Raw genomic sequence first — 19,368 nt, 5'->3', positions numbered from 1 at the left:
GATCGTTAGTGCTATGAGAGGAGATGACTTTTACTCCACTACATTTAAAAGACAAATATTGTACTTTTGACTCTACTACATTTGAAATATAAGCATAAAGTACTTGTTATGCTTATACTTTTAGACGAACATGTTAGCAATTGAGATTTGAGAAGTGGTCTGGAGTTAACCCGGCTATCCTCTATGATTATTGCAAATTTAGAATGAAATTAGACAATCACCTGACAGGCACAACAAAATGATAACTTCCTATTTTATTGTTTACCAGTGACAATTCACAGGACTCATATCTATCGTTTTCAATTTGATTTTATGATGTGAAGATGAGATCCATCTCATGACGCAAGCTGGCCGTTATTGCTACAGTCTTTGGAATATGTTGCAATTGAGAATTCTCCGAATTTGACACCACCCTTTCCATCGTTTGAGTAATATTCGGAGGAATATTTCACATGGTGTAGCCTATACTCCCACTAAAGTAAAAGAATTGTGTCCGCCTCTGATGTCATTCAAGTATGAGAATAAAGCTGTTGAGCAAGACAAAACGGGGTAGACTGCTCACAAACCCAGGTAGACTTCAGTCAAGTCAAGTCAAGTTTATTTATATAGCGCATTTCATACACAGAGGTCATTCAATGTGCTTTACATAAACAAAAACCAAACAGTAATAGCAGATAAAAGCATAGATGAGCAAAGAGTAATAATAATAGTAATAATAATAAAATAAAAAATAAAAAGAAAGCAATAAAGAATAATTAACATAAAAAAACTTAAGGTGGAATAACTAGAAGACAGGTCTTTTTTTAACAGATAGACTTTGCCAGAGTCTAATTTAGCAAACCAGTGATAGTGATCCTTCTCAAACATCCAGAGCTGTTGCCACTCTTTGGAGATTCGTTGACGTAGGCCCATCTGTGTGCGCACACAATATTTCCTTTCTTACTGGGGAGACCTTAATGTCCAGTCAGAACCAGACAGAGTGCACACACAACCAGCTAGACTCCACACAACTAGTTCTGGTCCTGCTTGTCAAGCCTCTCCTCCAATCATTATGTCTTTATAAATACATTTATTTTTTCATTTTCAAGTGATCATGGTATAATTATCTCAAGATAATACAGTCCATGAACATTTTTAAACACCCTGTGTCAGACTCTCATTTGACAAAAGAGATGAGCAAACTGCAAGTCCCAGGTTGCCAGACAGGATCTTGAGATTGCAAGGCCGCTCCCTCCTTTGTGGGCTTCCCTGGCCCCTACTGTATCTTTGCAGTCACAGGAAGTACATTGTGTTGTGCTGCTGGTGAAGTTGAGGTCACTTGGTATGTCCTCATACCTCCTCCGCCCACATGTTCATGGTTGCCTGGCAACCTGGTGGAAATGTACACCTGAGGAAGGCACACCTGAGGAAATGTACACCTGTGACCACACCCTCACTGAGCCAGCTCTTCTTCATGGCCCCAGCATCACTGCACAGCAAGACCAATGGGGCATCGCCTGTTTTCCTTACACTGCTGTTTCCCAAACCGATGTCTCATATCTGACCACTTATGCTGGCAGAATAAAGGTGACATGGTAGCCTACAGTATGTGACTATTGTGCTGTAAATATTGTATTAAACAGCTTTGTTTAGGTGTGTGTTTTTTTGCATTAAGTTTTCAACGGCAACCAGTGATAATAATGATGGTGACAAGGTTTCAAGCGCCTGCAAAGAACAGTAGACAGAAGAACAGAAGTTCAAAGAAGACTTCATGATATATGGATTGTGTTTATCTATTCTGTGTTCTTTAAAGAACACTATAATGGGTGTTTATCTGTTCCATGTTCTTTAGAGAACACTTAATGATGGATCATGTTTCTGTTCCGTTCTTTTAAGTAGCCTAGGGGTCAGACCAAAGATTCGCCATGAGACGAGACGAGCTGCAACATTCTGAAACCTTGCAACTATGACTGAACTTGTTGAATGCTCTGTGACGGCTTGCAACTACGTGCAACTTTTAATTCACACGTCTTGTCGCATCGGGAATCTTTGATGTGAATTGGGCACACTTCATGATGTATGGATCATGTTTATCTATCTGTTGTTCTATGTTCTTTAAAGAACACCTCTTGAGTCTTTATGGATCATGTTTATCTGTTCTGTGTTCTTAAAAGCACAGTTCATGATATATACAGTGTATATATATATCATATACAGTACTGTATATATGTGTACCTATTCTGTTCTTTAAAGCACAGTTCATGATATATATATATATATATATATAATCTTTTTTTTTTTTTTTTTTTTAATTATTATTATATATACTTGAGGGCAGCCATGGTGTACTGGTTAGCGCATCGGGCTTGTAACCGGAGGGTTGCCGGTTCGATCCCCGACCAGTCCACCACGGCTGAAGTGCCCTTGAGCAAGGCACCTAACCCCTCACTGCTCTCCGAGCGCCGCTGGTTGGGCAGGCAGCTCACTGCTCTGGGTTGTGTGATTCACCTCACTGTGTGTTCACTGTGTGCTGTGTGTTCACTAATTCGGTTAAATTGGGTTAAATGCAGAGAACTGAATTTCCCTCACGGGATCAAAAAAGTATATATTATTATTATTATTATTATTATTATTACTGTATATATATATACTGCATATGTGTGTACCTATTCTGTTCTTTACAGCACACTTCATGTATATATATATATATATATATATATATGTGTGTGTGTGTACAGTGTACCTAGTCTGTTCTTTAAAGCGCACTTCACGATAGGCTATATGGATTGTGTTCTGGATATCTGTTGTATGTTCTTTAAAGCACTTCATGATATGGATTGTGTTTAAAGAGCATAGAACAGATAAAGAACACTTCATGATATGGATTGTGCTTATCTATTCTATATTCTTTTTTTAAAGTATATTTTTGGGGCTTTTTTTTTGTCTTTATTCATGGGACAGGGAAGAGAGTTACAGGAAGCAAGTGGGAGAAAGACATGGGGTGGGATTGGGAATGACCGCAGGTCGGACTCCTGGGTCCCCGTGGGCACTAGGACCCGTACATGACACGAGCGCTGTAGCCTGTTGCGCCATAGCGCCCCCCATCTATTCTATATTCTTTAAAACACACTTCATGATATATGGATTGTATTAATTAATTATATAAAAAAATATAGATGAATCTGTTCTATGTTCTCAATTACAGCACACTTCATGATAAATAGATTGTGTTTATTTGTTGTGTAAGCAGATTGCTGTGACCAGAGGAAGGAAATGCAGTGCAATATTTATTCAACTGAAAAAAGGTGGTCAAGTTGCATCGTCCTTCATCAAGATGGCACACCGAGGTTAGAGTTAAACGCTTAAAGCACTCTGGATCACACACCTTTCCAGTGAGAAGTGACAAGTAAAGGCCCGTTCACACCAAGAACGATAACGATAACGATAACTATAAATAAATATCGCTTTCGTTAATATGAATGACAACGTTCACACATAAACTATCACGATAACGACATGAAGAACGATATCGTTGTTGATCACTTTCAGAGCGATTTTGAGAACGATAAAAAGCTAACAGCCAATCAGAACCCATAATATTTTAGCCATCACATTCATTAACATGAGGAGAGACTTTTCTTATCGTTGGCCAGTGTGGACGCTTTTATCGTTATGGTTATAGTTATCGTTATCGTTATCGTTCTTGGTGTGAACGGCCCTTAAGACTTGCGGTATTAAGGCTTTGGGTTATACACAGCCAGACCAAAGATATATCTTCACCAAACCCTGTATTACTCAGAGCTACATCATGTTCCTACATCACATCTCTTTCTTTTAATTTTCCTAATGTTGCCACATACACCTTCCTTAGTGCTGTGCAGTCAGGCTCTTCATGTCCATGTTCTAACCAATTATATAGACAATGTGTCCAGACACAGGTTCTGAAGAACATCCGATGTCTGGTCTTTTGGTTGTCAGATGGAGACTGTCGTCAGCTTAAGGGGAGCTGTAGCGGCCGTAGAAGAGGACGCTCTGGGTGGGGTTGTGTCGGATGAAGAAGAGGAAGGGGTGGTCCGCCATGAACCTCTCTGGGGGCAGCATGGCACAGCGCATCATCATGACCGCGGCCGTGGCGCCCGCCGCCTCAGTGCCCTCCTCGTTCACCTCCACAAAGGACTTGTGCACGACCTTGGACAGATAAAGGTCGTTGCAGGGCGACATGCCGGAGAAGTCGCAACTGCTGGCGTCGAAGGCTTCCGTCATGCCCATGCTCACCAGGATCTCCTTGAGGTCGTACATCTCCTCCAGCTTGAACTTGGGGAGACCCACCTGCACCTCAACAGTGTCCATCATGTCTGGCTTGGTCCACTCCGCAAAGTTCTCATAAGTGAGCATCTTCTCCAGCTGAGAGAGAGGGAGAAAGAGAGAGAAAGAGAGACAGAGAGAGAGAGTTCTAATTCTGCATTTCTAATAAACAGATTATACAACCTGTTCCCTCTGACACATCTGTGCCCTGCACTGCCAGGTTGCCGGTTGTACCTTCTCTAGTCCAGTGGTGTTGTCCTCCATCTCATTAGGCAGCATAATGAGCATGCTCAGATCTTTACCCACGTAGGGCAGCTCTAGAATCTGGCAATTGACGTCAGGGATGTAGGTGAAGGGGAACTTCGCCTTCTGATGCATCATTTGAACAGGCTTGCTCTCATTCTGAAAACATAGACACGGATGTGATACTTACACACAAAAATCAACCAATAATAATAATAATAATAATAATAACAACAATACGGTATATAATATACAGTATGTGACCCTGCAAGGCGAAACCAGTTGCTTTGGTAAAATTGGTAAAATTAAGTTATTGTGCTCACATGAACGGCCATAAACTAAGCTTTCTATGTATATCTAGGGTAAAAACTAGCGCTAAGATAATCGCATCCAAAGTTGGCATACTGTAGTTCTCCCGTAACGATGTGCCAGAAGAGGAGAAAATCACCTTCTTTAAGTGGCATGAGCAGCGGGAATGACTGCTAATGTGTTGCATCTTCACCGGGTTTAACAGTCAAGACTTATTTTTTTCCCCCATGACATTTGTTCACGATATGAAACTGTATACTGTCGAATTATGCAAAAATACGTGTGTGTGTGTGTGTGTGTGTGTGTGTGTGTGTGTGTGTGTGTGTGTGTGTGTGTGTGTGTGTGTGTGAGTGTGTGTGCATGTGATTTTTTCTGTGCTTACCTTATTGAGCTTAAATTGAACTTCTTTTGTTTGAGTGCTTTTGAACTGCTTGTCCCAGTTGCCTTTGAAGTAGATTGCATTGACCAGCACCAGTCTGGTGTCCTCATCCAGAACCCCTGGGGCCAAGAGGTCCTTGATTTTGTCTACAATCAAAATAAATCAGTCAATGAGAGATTGAAGAAAGACATGAGATTTAATGATTCAGCAGTGCATAGAATAACTACTGAGAAATAACAATGATCTTAATGGCTGAATAACAGATCTTTACACTGACACTAAATAGTTTAAACTGATTTATAATATTTTGAACATGGCTGCTGTTTTGTTTTAGCCCTGAACTCATGCTTACCCTGTGTCTTTTTCTCCACCCATGTGTTGATGTTCGCTCGAGCTGCCTCTGCATTTTTACGGAAGTCAACAGCCTCCAGCTCAGCAAGGTAGTGTGTCTTTGTGTCAGCAAGGTATTTCTGAACAGTGGGGGGAAACAGTGAGGGAACAAAAACTCTGATGATGAACTCAGACAATATCAAGTGAGATCCACATGGGATTATCATTACATTGATATCTGATATCTTAAGTATCCAGTGTTTGGTTTCACACAGAATGAAAGTGAAAGCAGACAAACTGGCCTCACCTCAACAAACTGGTCTCACCTCAACAAACTGGTCTTACCTCCACAAACTCGTAGGACTGCTCCCCGTAGAGGCGATTGGCCAGACTCAGGGCATAGGGGGCACCCTCTTGGTTTAGTTCAGCAAAGAGCTTACTAAAGCCAACATGGACGTCACCTCCAGCTTTGTGAAGGTTCAGGGACTACAGTGAAAACAATTGAAAAATGTGTTTGTTAGTATTTTAACTAGCCACACAATATACTAAAGGGTAGTCTCCAGGTTATGTGAGAGTTGGAGAGAGAGCAACTGTCTGGTTTTAATCCAATTCCAGGACACCTGCAAGCTGCAACTGCCCACCAACTACCAGGCTGGAACCTTTTGGGGGTGTGTGCACCCAAATGAGACAAATGGGCTATAACACAGGGAATCTGGTTTCTCCTACTGAAAAGTCTCATACTGAAAAATGTCTAAAGCTGATGATACACTAAGCAACTTTTGCTCCCCCCCCCCCCCCCCCCTTTGGTCCCCTAAGGAGTAACTCCTTAGCCACTTAGCTACTCTAACCAGCCCCCATATCCGCCCTGTATTATCACCTTAAAGCCAGTCTAAAACCAACTCTGTTGTCATTTATCTCATTCCTTTTGGGTTGTGTGAAAGCAAAAAAAAAGAAAGGCAGGAAGACTTATCAGAGAATGACTCACCAACGGAAAAAGTGACAAATCATGGCCATCCGAGAGGGAGTTGGCGCATGTGCTAATCAAAACGCGCTAACAAAGGGAAACACAAATATCCACGCAGCTGTTGCTATGGTGCCCAACAAATGTGGGCCAATAACATATGAACTGTATCTGACCATCATTGCCAAGTCGAGAGCAACTAGAGCTTAAACAAACAGGGTAAAAAGAATACGTTTAGGCTTGCACAGACATGGTATTGAGTATAAGGGTTTATGACCGTGTCATCAGACATCAGTTGGCAGCCTCCTCTTCCTAGCAGCTGCATGCAGAGGATAACGAACGAGTCGCGCATGGGGGGGGGGGGGTGGGGGTGGGGGGGGCACACCAGACAACACCAAACTCTCTCTACATACGGATCTGGATAGCACAACTAACCTCAACAGTGACCAACGCATTTTCTTTTGTATGACATTTTGTATGACATTTTCATGACATATTAGGCAAAAAGCACCCTTCACCACTCATCAACAACCACCAACCAGCAGTAGACCAGAAAAAAACCCCAGATAGATACTGCCCACACACCAACTATTGTAGCACAGAGACCACCACACCATTTTACTTTGCTGAACACACCAACCCACACCATGTTACTTTGCTGAAAGACCCTTTCAGAGGCCCTGGTTAGTCTTCCAGAGACAGAAGTCACTTGATTAACCTTCATCACTGCAGCGGGCAGCTGGTGCACCTGGACTTGCTGTTGGGCCATTGCGCGACCTTGACCTTGACCTTTGGTACAAACCGCTTTTTTGCCCTGCAGCGGCTTCAGGGGCATCACAAAGCTCAGCACCTGCACGTCATCATTGAAAGAGGCGGCATTGCATGAACATTAGAGGTCAATTTCATTAGCACAGCATGGCAAAATTAGCCCTTTTCACGTGATGTCAGACGAAGCGTTGCTGGGTATCCTCCGGCATGTCCAGCCGCCAAATACTACAGAAGAAGAAGAAGAAGTATTCATGGGTTTCATCCCGTCCCTTTCCACAGGTGTATACAATCAAGCACCTTGATTATCAATGCAGACTGCATGGTGCTTGATTGTATACACCTGTGGAAAGGGACCTGATGAAACCCATGAATACTTCTTCTTCTTCTTCTGTAGTATTTGGCGGCTGGACATGCCGGAGGATACCCAGCAACGCTTCGTCTGACATCACTGTGAAAAGGGCTAAATTAGCACAGCATGGCAAAATTAGACAGTGTTGTCAAATTCAGGAAGTTATTCCCATCTTATTCAATCGTAAGTTAATTTACAAAAGTTTGACACAGAAGGCAGGAAACAGCAGGAAGACATGTTAACACGCTCACGACTTTCATTTTGATTAATATCCCAAACCTACGCAAACTTTCCATGTTTGCCAGAGAGGTGACTGTGGACAGCTTAGCAATGGTGAGGAATGTGACCACACCCTCAGCGTCCACCTACTCTATGACTAGGCCTTCACTCAGCAGCAGCATTGTGCGAGCTCCTGTCTGATCTTCCTCACTAAGCTACCACAACTTCCTTCTTCGACTACATTCCCACGCACACTTTCTCCTAGCGTGAACCTCTGACGCATACATACATTACCACAGACTATCTCACGCCTACACATATTTAGCTATACCATTAGATACATTCCTCTGAAAATAAAAACTAAAAAAATTAAAACTGCACCCAGCCTAATACAACATCACACACATTACAAATATAATGCATACTTGAGTATACCAACACACAGTAATTGTTGTAAACATTTGACATTTAATTGCAGCATAAAGGGATCATTAGATATTTAGTGTAGCGTCACATTCTTCCTCCATAACACAGCTATTGTATCTGAAACAGACTACGGGTTGTCTTGACAACAAGACAAACATGGCCTGTGCTTTATGGCATGGGTGTGTTAGCGCTCTACGCCTATGGATGACATGCAGCACTCCAGAACTCTGACAGGTGAGCTACAGTACACTGGGTGTGTAACTGAAGTGTTCCGTCAGAGACACTAGACAATCTTTGGTTCCGTTCACGTTGTGTGTGCAGCAACAATTCTCCTCCCCTATGATCAATGGAAGTAGCTACACCAGGCGTGATAGCGGCGTCTACGTTTGAAACAAATAGACCAGTCTTCTAAAATGCTTTTCAGGCGTCACGAATGGATCGCTTCAGTTACACGCCCCAGTGTAGCTTCCCTCCAAGTCATCCATTAGGGCATGGACAGCACTTCTACATGTGACAGTGTTGTTTTATAATTACTATTATTTATTTATTTTAAACATGTGACAGTGTTTGTCACTGAGCAGTGTCTGTCTAGGACAAATAAAGTATCTATCTATCTAGTCTTGGCCAGTGTGACACACACATACAGCATCCATGGTATGGTCACAGTTGTTGTCTTGACAAAAACCCAAACAAGGCATACAGTAATAGTATGCATACTTGAGTGGGTGTGTTTATAACTCTCCACACATACAGAGATATAAGATATAGTTTCTGTGGAGTTTGTACAACTCTGGGAGACCTGCATGAGGGCAGGGGTTGCACTAACGTGTCACAGAGTGACTCACATGCCACACTGTCAATCAGTCAGTCAGCCAGCATACTGGCCAATAAAAAGTTGTGAAATCAACAGAAAAAATGTTGAGTACTCTACGGGTGTCTACAGTGTGGCAAACTAGCTACCTATACAAAGGAAATACAAACATGCTCTTTCTAGGGGGGAAAGGTAAGGTGTGCTGTTGAAATTTATGGTGCAACTGATAAGACAGTTGGCTTAAAACGCCCTTCATCATTGTTGAAATGGCAAATCCGATGTAACCATATTCCAAATCTTAAATCACTGACTACTTGAGGCAAGCCAGGAAATAGCATTACTTGATTAATTATGCATATTCAGGGACACATTGCGTGTTCTGAGGCATTTAGACTGAAAATATTTTTTTATGGTTTTATGCACAGGTCTTTATCAGAGTATGTGCTCTTTGATTTCAGATCACCTGACAGAACAAAAAGAGGAAGTGGCTGACAGTTCAACATATTATGGACATGCGTAAAGACAGTAAACGGTCAGACAAAGGCAAATCACTTTTGACAGAGTGGGCTATGCTACTGTGTGAGGGCAGTCTATGGTTCACTAAAATTAATTGTGAACCTCGTACATAAGAACACTGTGTGTGAGCTCACCTTGTGCATCTGGGCCTCAGTGTTGCCCTTGGCCCCAAGGCAGACCATGGCCAGGGCTGAAGAGATGCTCAGAGGGGAGTAGAATACATTGCCCGTCTTGTTGCTCTCTGAGATCTTCTTGAAAAGTTCAAGGGAGAAATGCGCATTTGCAGATGCCAAAGATTCCATGGTGTGGCTTAGAGTCTGGAAATGGTATAAATGTGTCATTATGTATACAAATGGCATGGTATATAAATACACACGGAACAAGACACATTAATAGTTAATGGAATATGACCAGAAATTGGTGGCCTTATGATCTAGGCCAATAAAACTTGAATTAAAAGGTGTCAACAACAAACACAATCAGCATGCAAAAAAATAAAGCCAGGATGACAACCACACGGACTCTGGAAAAAGTATATCTATCTCTAAAGAAAGAAGCAAAAAAGGAAGCAAAATGCAGTCTCGATAACGACAGAAGATCAATGTGACTTTCTTGCCGAACAAAATACAATCAACTGATAAAGCCTACTGTAAACAACTACTAACTGCGCTACAGTTGAATAGCCTAGATATAGCCAGAGCCTAGGACTTACCAATATGTTGTTCACGATAATTTAGGTGCTATAATGTGCCTTCTCCCTACCCGACTGTCTGGAACACAAGCTTCAGCCTGGAGTTTATACTACTGTACACTTGACACGCCCTGCTGTTACGCACCTTTCATTGAAACGACAAATTGATCGCATTGCTCAACTTTTACACGCCTTCTCCTGTAGTTCTACTACAACATGTTTAAACAAAAATATGATCAATTGCTTTTTGGATGGTGGTTATAAACAAACACGTACCCGGTATTTTAACAGGAAGGAAGGTAGACACAAGCTGAAAGCCCAAATCCAAAACACATACCTCTCTCGATACATAGAACCTCGCTGGAAGTTTCCGGGATGGACACGTGATACACTGACAGTAGCTTAGTGGGAAGGGCTAGGACACGCTACTTTCTCTTTTTAAATAAAGTTTCTAGATTGAGCAAAAAAATGGTAGCCTGACGTCGTCAAAACGACTGATATCGAAACGTGGTGGTCAGTGGGCGCGGTTACATGCACATTCATACTCGAAGTAATCATTACTCTGATTATTATCAGAACGTTGAATACTTCGGTCTACATGCAAATAAGAGAACATAAAGAAATCGAATGTCCTGATCTGATTCCATGCGCTCTGACTTGTCCTCATTGGGTAGCCTAGACCTATGTTTTGTTCAGTTTTAACGGGGAGGTTTATTATTTGGAAACTATGCAATGCTCTACGGCTAACATGAAAGCTCTGTCTTTTGTTGCAACACCCGCTTCGAACGTTATCAGTCCATTGAATGGGCGTTATTAATCGTAATCAGCCTCATAGGTATGGGCTAGAAGGCGCCATCTCCGCCTTCTAGCAGGTTCAGAAGGCTGTTATCGCCCATTCGCATGGTTGACCACGATACAAACACATTAGGATCCCAGAAGCCAATCAGAAATCAGAAACGGAAACTAAAAACGTGACTGCATCCGCCGCAAAAATAATTCCGCGCTAGTAAGGAAACCAGAGAGGGTCTGTATTTGTATACGTCTGTATTCGTCCCTCAAATTCAATAATAGTTTGTTTTTATGCTTATTGGTCAACAGACTTTATCACATGTGTAAATGCTGGAAATGGCTATGTTTAGCCCAATTCAAAGTAAAATTACATGTATGTGTAAGTAGGTTAGCCTACCCTACAATAACGTTATCCTACGTGGTAATTAGCTTAATAAATTATTGTTCTCGTTGGTTACATATTATTATTTTATATCCAACTCTTAGCTTTAACAAATATTAAAAAGCTGTGTAACACATTGGCCACGTTTACATGATGTTTTTAATTCTGAATTAGTTTATTCAGAATTAAATAGATCGGAATTAAAATATTCTCCTTCGAGTTTACATGGAAATAATAATTCCGAATTGGCGTTTACATGGAACATACGTTAATTACGCTTTATTGTATTCCGCTGAACGTCTGAGGGTCGGGAAGGGTTCCGATTGGACAGGCGGCGCATGAACGTAGCCTAATAAGGCCTACCGGAAGAAAACAAACTTTAGCTGGCTAGCAACTTTTTTGTCATCTCGGGTTAACGTTACAGCATGGACAATAACATAATGAAAACGGGTTTCACAGTAATTCTGATATTAGGCCTACTATTTAACCGGCAGCTCGAGAATATTGTCAAGCTTCACGTTTGCTAGCTGAGGGGGAGAAGACTGTCGGAGAAGGGGGGAAGAAGACGGAGCCGAATTAGCAATGAAACGAGCATGCGCGTCTTCTTCCTCCTTCTACGAGCATGCGCCAAACAAACGGAATAAACTTTTAATCGGAATAAAGGTTTAAACTAGAAATGCAATTCCAAGGAATTACCAGTGCATGAAAATGCAAAAAAAAATATAGATATATAATGTAGATATGGCTACTAAGGTATAGCTAGGGTAAACATGGTGGTTGCATAGTTTAAAGAGAGTTGATAGTGTTTAGGTAGACATTTTAAAGCTTAAACATTCCTGTTCTAACTTAACTAATGATTTCTAACAGGTATTCTAAAATGTTAACTATGCTAACAATGATAACCAGGTTGATTGGTTTACTTGGCTAATGATTTCTAGCAGTAATGCTAAAAAATTTAACTATGCTAACAATGCTAACTATGCTAACAATGCTAACCACGTTGATTAGCTAACTTAGCTAATCATTTTTAGCAGTTATGCTAAAAATGCTAACAATGCTAACAATGTTAACTATGCTAACAATGCTAACCAGGTTGATTAGCTAACTTAGCTAATCATTTTTAGCAGTTATGTTAAAAATGCTAACTATGCTAACAATGTTAACTATGCTAACCATGCTAACTAGCTAACTTGGTACTGAGGACTTTTATTTTGAAACATTTGTTGATGGGGTATCCATGGCGGCCACTATCAGGAATAAAGAAGTTACTGTAGTAAAATCATGTTGGTTGCTATGGAAACGGTCATAAACGCTTAATTTTGATGGTTGCTATGTTGGTTGCTAGGTGCATGGAGGTTTCATGTAGTTGACTGGAGGCATAGTTGATGATAACTGACAGTTGGAATGGTTAAACAGTTAAATAGTTGAGTAGTTTCAATGGTTAAATGATTTAATAGTGTATTATTGCAGTGAGGACTTTTATTTTGAAACAGTTGTGGAAAGAGGAAACAGTTAACAGGATATGTAGTCTTCACAGAGAGATTGTATGCTTAAAGCCTGAGAGAGAGAGGGCTGCTGCAGGTGGGGCTGGCCACCTGGCATAAGATTCTAATTGCTTAATGATCCGATTGTGATGTCATAGAGGCCAATGTTAAGTCTATGGGGAAATTTGTAATAGTTTTTAATTTATAGTTTAAAAAGTATAAAAGTTACAAAGTTGAAAAATACTTAGCAGCCTTCCCCTATTTAAGACCTACGTTGCGACGTTTGAATGAAGTTTCTAAGTTAAACGGTTCAAGCTGAATAGAAAAAATGAATTTGATCAGCGGAATAATAATAACTAGAAATGCAATTCCAAGGAATTACCAGTGCATGAAAATGCAAAAAAATGTAGATATGGCTACTAAGGTGTAGCTAGGGTAAACATGGTGGTTGCATAGTTTAAAGAGAGTTGATGGTGTTAAGGTAGACATTTTAAAGCTTAAACATTCCTGTTCTAACTTAACTAATGATTTCTAACAGGTATTCTAAAATGTTGACTATGCTAACAATGCTAACCAGGTTGATAAGTTAACTTAGCTGATGATTTCTAGCAGAAATGTACAAAAATACTAACTATGCTAACATTGCTAACTATGTTAACAATGGTAACCATGTTGATTAGCTAACTTAGCTAATCATTTTAGCAGTTGTGCTAAAAATGCTAACTATGCTAATAATGCTAACAATGCTAACTATGTTAACAATGCTAACCAGGTTGATTAGCTAACTTAGCTAATCATTTTTAGCAGTTATGTTAAAAATGCTAACTATGCTAACAATGCTAACCATGCTAACAATGCTAACAATGCTAACTTGCTAGTGAGGACTTTTATTTTGAAACAGTAGTTGCTAGGGTATCCATGGTGCCCACTATCAGGAATAAAGAAGTTACTGTAGTATAATCATGTTGGTTGCTATGGAAACTGTCAAAAATGCTTAGTTTTAATGGTTGCTATGTTGGTTGCTAGGTACATGGAGGTTTCATTTAGTTGACTGGAGGCATAGTTGATGATAACTGACAGTTGGAATGGTTGAACAGTTAAATAGTTGAGTAGTTTCAGTGGTTAAATGATTTAATAGTGTATTATTGCAGTGAGGACTTTTATTTTGAAACAGTTGTGGAAAGAGGAAACAGTTAACAGGATATGTAGTCTTCACAGAGAGATTGTATGCTTAAAGCCTGAGAGAGAGAGAGGGCTGCTGCAGGTGGGGCTGGCCACCTGGCATAAGATTCTAATTGCTCAACGACCCGATTGTGATGTCATAGAGGCCAATGTTAAGTCTATGGGGAAATTTTGAATAGTTTTTATTTAATAGTTCAAAAAGTATAAAAGTTACAAAGTTGAAAAGTCATAGCAACCCGATCCATTAGAATACCTACGTTACAAAGTTTGAATGAAGTTTCTAAGTTAAACGGTTGAAGAGAAATTGCGGTCAGAAAAAGTGGTAAGCGGAATAATAATAAATATAACTAGAAATGCAATTCCAAGGAATTACCAGTGCATGAAAATGCAAAAAAATGTATAGATAGATAATGTAGATATGGTTACTAAGGTGTAGCTAGGGTAAACATGGTGGTTGCATAGTTTAAAAAGAGTTGATAGTGTTAAGGTAGACATTTTAAAGCTTAAACATTCCTGTTCTAACTTAACTAATGATTTCTAACAGTTATTGTAAAAATGATAGCTATGTTAACAATGCTAACCAGGTTGATAAGCTAACTTAGCTGATGATTTCTAACAATAATGCTAAAAATGTTAACAATGCTAACTATGCTAACAATGCTAACCAAGTTGATTAGCTAACTTAGCTAATGATTTCTATCAGTTATGCTAAAAATGCTAACTATGATAACAATGCTAACTATGGTAACAATGCTAACCAGGTTGATAAGCTAACTTAGCTAATCATTTTTAGCAGTTATGCTAAAAATGCTAACTATGCTAACAATGCTAACTATGTTAACAATGCTAACTAGGTTGATTAGCTAACTTAGCTAATCATTTCTAGCAGCTATGCTAAAAATGCTAACTATGCTAACTAGCTAACTTGCTACTGAGGACTTCTATTTTGAAACATTTGTTGATAGGGTATCCATGGCTGCCACTATCAGGAATAAAGAAGTTACTATAGTAAAATCATGTTGGTTGCTATGGAAACGGTCATAAACGCTTAATTTTAATGGTTGCTATGTTGGTTGCAGGTACATGGAGGTCTCATGTAGTTGACTGGAGGCATAGTTGAAGATAACTGACAGTTGGAATGGTTGAACAGTTAGATAGTTGAGTAGTTTCAATGGTTAAATGATTTAATAGTGTATTATTGCAGTGAGGACTTTTATTTTGAAACAGTTGTGGAAAGAGAGTTTAACAGGATATGTAGTCTTCACAGAGATTGTATGCTGCCTGAGAGAGAGAGGGCTGCTGCAGGTGGGGCTGGCCACCTGGCATAAGATTCTAATTGCTTAATGATCCGATTGTGATGTCATAGAGGCCAATGTTAAGTCTATGGGGAAATTTTGAATAGTTTTTAATTTATAGTTTAAAAAGTATAAAAGTTACAAAGTTGAAAAATACTTAGCAGCATTCCCCTATTTAAGACCTACGTTGTGACGTTTGAATGAAGTTTCTAAGTTAAACGGTTCAAGCTGAATAGAAAAAATGAATTTGGTAAGCGGAATAATAATAACTAGAAATGCAATTCCAAGGAATTACCAGTGCATGAAAATGCAAAAATAGATAGATAATGTAGATTGGTTACTAAGGTGTAGATAGGGTAAACATGGTGGTTGCATAGTTTACAGAGAGTTGATAGTGTGAAGGTAGACAGTTTAAAGATGAAACATTCCAGCTCTAACTTAGCTAATGATTTCTATTCATGTTAAAATGTTGATTAGCTAACTTAGGTAATGATTTCTAGCAGTTACGCTAAAAATGCTAACTATGCTAACAATGCTAAATTTGCTAATAATGCTAACCAGGTTGATTAGCTAACTTAGTTGATGATTTTTTGCAGTTATGCTAAAAATGCTACCAATGCTAACAATGCTAACTAGAAATGCAATTCCAAGGAATTACCAGTGCATGAAATGCAAAAATAGATAGATAATGTAGATATGGTTACTAAGGTGTAGCTAGGGTAAATATGGTGGTTGCATAGTTTACAGAGAGTTGATAGTGTGAAGGTAGACAGTCTAAAGCTGAAACATTCCAGTTCTAACTTAACTAATGATTTCTATTCATGTTAAAATGTTAACTATGGTAACAATGATAACCAGGTTGATTGGTTAACTTAGCTACTGATTTCATGCAGTAATGGTAAAAATGTCAACTATGCTCACAGTGTTAACAAGGTTGATTAGCTAACTTAGCTAATGATTTCTAGCAGTTATGCTAAAAATGCTAACTATGCTAGCAATGCTAACTATGCTAGCAATGCTAACTATGGTAACAATGCTAACTTAAACTAACAATGCTAACCAGGTTGATTAGCTAACTTAACTGATGATTTCTAGCAATAATGCTAAAAATGCTAACTATGCTAACAATGGTAAAATTGCTAACAATGCTAACCAGGTTGATTAGCTAACTTAGTTAGATGTTTTTTTGCAGTTATGCTAAAATGCTAACTATGTTAACAATGCTAACTATGCTAACCATGCTAACTAGCTAACTTGCTAGTGAGGACTTTTATTTTGAAACATTTGTTGCTAGGGTATCCATGGTGGCCACTATCAGTAAACAAGAAGTTACTGCAGTATAATCATGTTGGTTGCTATGGAAACGGTCATAAACGCTTAATTTTAATGGTTGCTATGTTGGTTGCTAGGTACATGGAGGTTTCGTGTAGTTGACTGGAGGCATACTTGATAACTGACAGTTGGAATGGTTGAACAGTTAAATAGTTGAGTAGTTACAATGGTTAAATGATTTAATAGTGTATTATAGCAGTGAGGACCTTTATTTTGAAACAGTTGTGGACAGAGGAAGTAGTGAAACAGGATCTGTAGTCTTAATGAGATTGTATGCTTAAAGCCTGAGACAGAAGGTGCCTCTCATATAGCGTTTACGCGTCCTCTCTCGCTCCTCACTGATCTACATAAAGAATGATGGAGCGGCAACAATGGGATAGTCTAGCCCTTCTTCTATCTTTCTTTATGTAGATCATTGAGGATCGAGGAGCGAGGGAGGACATATAAACGCTGCTTGAGAGGGACCCACAGTAAATACTTTAAAAGTTGTATGTAGATAGTCTAATTAATGTTGATAGACAGAATGTTTAATGGATGTTGATAGGCAGATTGTTTAATAGATATTGATTGACAGTTTAATGGTGGATGAGTGAATGGTCTGAAGAAGATGAATGGATAGAAGGTTGGATGGAATGTGCCTTATATTCTTGTTAAGAGAGACACTGATACAGCTCTCTGAGAGTAGTTGATACAGGTGTAATCAATTTAACTGGCTAGTCTTAAGATAGCCAGAGTGTATATGCTTAAAGCCTGAGACAGAGTAAATAATTTTAAAGTTGAATGTAGATAGTCTAATTAATGTTGATAGACAGAGAGTTTAATGGATGTTGATAGGCAGATTGTTTAATAGATGTTGATAGACAGTTTAATGGGTGGATGAGTGAATGGTCTGAAGAAGATGAATGGATAGAAAGTTGGATGGAATGTGCCTTATATTCTTGTAGAGTGGAGAGACACAGCTCTCTACTGAGAGTAGTGGATACAGATACAGGTGTAATCAATTTAACTGGCTAGTCTTAAGAGAGCCAGCCTGAGACAGAGTAGATTGTTTAAAAGTTGAATGTAGAGCGTCTAATTGATGTTGATAGGCAGACTGTTTAGAATGGGTGAATGAGTGAATGGTTTGAAGAAGATGAATGGATAGAAAGTTGGATGGAATTAGGAAGACTTATGTTGATACAGTTGATACAGGGGAACAGAAAATGTAGTCTCAAGAGAGCCAGCCTGAGAGAGAGAGAGAGCTGCTGCACCTGGACTGGCCACCTGGCGTAACATTCTAATTGCTGCCGTGATGTCATAATGAGCAATGTTAAGTCTATGGGGAAATTGTTAATAGTTTTTATTTAATAGTTCAAAAAGTATAAAAGTTACAAAGTTGAAAAATACAAAGCACATATGGCATAAGCAAGACCTACGCAACGAAGTTTGAATGAAGTTTCTACGTTTAACGGTTCAAGCTGAATTGCGAGCGTTAGAAGAAGAAAAATAATAAGAAGAATACTAGGAAGAACAGTACAGTGCATTTTCATGCACTGTAACTATGCTAACCATGCTAACCATGCTAACTAGGTAACTTGCTAGTGAGGACTTTTATTTTGAAACATTTGTTGCTAGGGTATCCATGGTGGCCACTATCAAGAAACAAGAAGTTACTGCAGTATAATCATGTTGGTTGCTATGGAAACGGTCATAAACACTTCATTTTAATGGTTGCTATGTTGGTTGCTAGGTACATGGAGGTTTCATGTAGTTGACTGGAGGCATAGTGGATGATAACTGACAGTTGGAATGGTTGAACAGTTCAATAGTTGAGTAGTTTCAATGGTTAAATGATTTAATAGTGTATTATTGCATTGAGGACTTTTATTTTGAAACAGTTGTGGACAGAGGAAACAGTTTAACAGGATATGTGTAGTCTTCTGAGAGACTGTATGCTTAAAGCCAGAGAAACTGACAGTTGGTGCCCAGGTGGCCGGCCACCTGGCCTAAGATTCTAATTGCTGCCGTGATGTCATAATGAGCAATGTTAAGTCTATGGGGGAAATTGTAATAGTTTTTAACTAATAGTTTAAAAAGTATAAAAGTTACAAAGTTGAAAAATACAAAGCAGGCATGGCATAAGCAAGACCTACGCAACAACGTTTGAATGAAGTTTCTACGTTAAACGGTTGAAGCTGAATTGGCTGCGTTAGAAGAAGAATAATAACTAGAAATGCAATTCCAAGGAATTACCAGTGCATGAAAATGCAAAAAAAATTATAGATAGATAATGTAGATATGGTTACTAAGGTGTAGCTAGGGTAAACATGGTGGTTGCATAGTTTAAAGAGAGTTGATAGTGTTAAGGTAGACATTTTAAAGCTTAAACATTCCTGTTCTAACCTAATGATTTCTAACAGTTATTGTAAAAATGATAGCTATGTTAACAATGCTAACCAGGTTGATAAGCTAACTTAGCTGATGATTTCTAACAATAATGCTAAAAATGTTAACAATGCTAACTATGCTAACAATGCTAACCAAGTTGATTAGCTAACTTAGCTAATGATTTCTATCAGTTATGCTAAAAATGCTAACTATGCTAACAATGCTAACTATGGTAACAATGCTAACCAGGT

The 19,368-nt window shown here is 39.2% G+C and overlaps 1 protein-coding gene across 4 annotated transcripts; it reads right to left on the bottom strand.

Moving 5' to 3' along the window:
* Window positions 1-3,193: 3,193 nt before the first annotated feature.
* Window positions 3,194-10,770, bottom strand: LOC134065734 (leukocyte elastase inhibitor-like). Of its 4 annotated transcripts, none has more exons than XM_062520766.1 (8): window positions 10,624-10,770; window positions 9,730-9,912; window positions 7,225-7,356; window positions 5,891-6,031; window positions 5,568-5,685; window positions 5,219-5,361; window positions 4,519-4,686; window positions 3,194-4,383 (listed from the first exon to the last, which is right to left on the bottom strand). In XM_062520766.1, exons 2-8 carry the CDS (start codon window positions 9,895-9,897, stop codon window positions 3,976-3,978), a joined length of 1,278 nt encoding a protein of 425 aa, XP_062376750.1. In that variant the 5' UTR covers window positions 9,898-9,912; window positions 10,624-10,770; the 3' UTR covers window positions 3,194-3,975. The 4 variants fall into 4 exon arrangements, with proteins under 4 accessions (XP_062376750.1, XP_062376748.1, XP_062376749.1 ...); XM_062520764.1 differs by having other exon boundaries at window positions 10,563-10,703; XM_062520765.1 differs by lacking the exon at window positions 10,624-10,770 and adding an exon at window positions 10,308-10,455.
* Between the last annotated feature and the right edge of the window lie 8,598 nt (window positions 10,771-19,368).

The sequence above is a fragment of the Sardina pilchardus genome, chromosome 19 (assembly GCF_963854185.1).
Source record: "Sardina pilchardus chromosome 19, fSarPil1.1, whole genome shotgun sequence".
Lineage (NCBI taxonomy): Eukaryota > Metazoa > Chordata > Actinopteri > Clupeiformes > Clupeidae > Sardina > Sardina pilchardus.
Note: the sequence above shows the minus strand (reverse complement) of the source record. Positions and strands in the feature narration are given on the sequence as shown.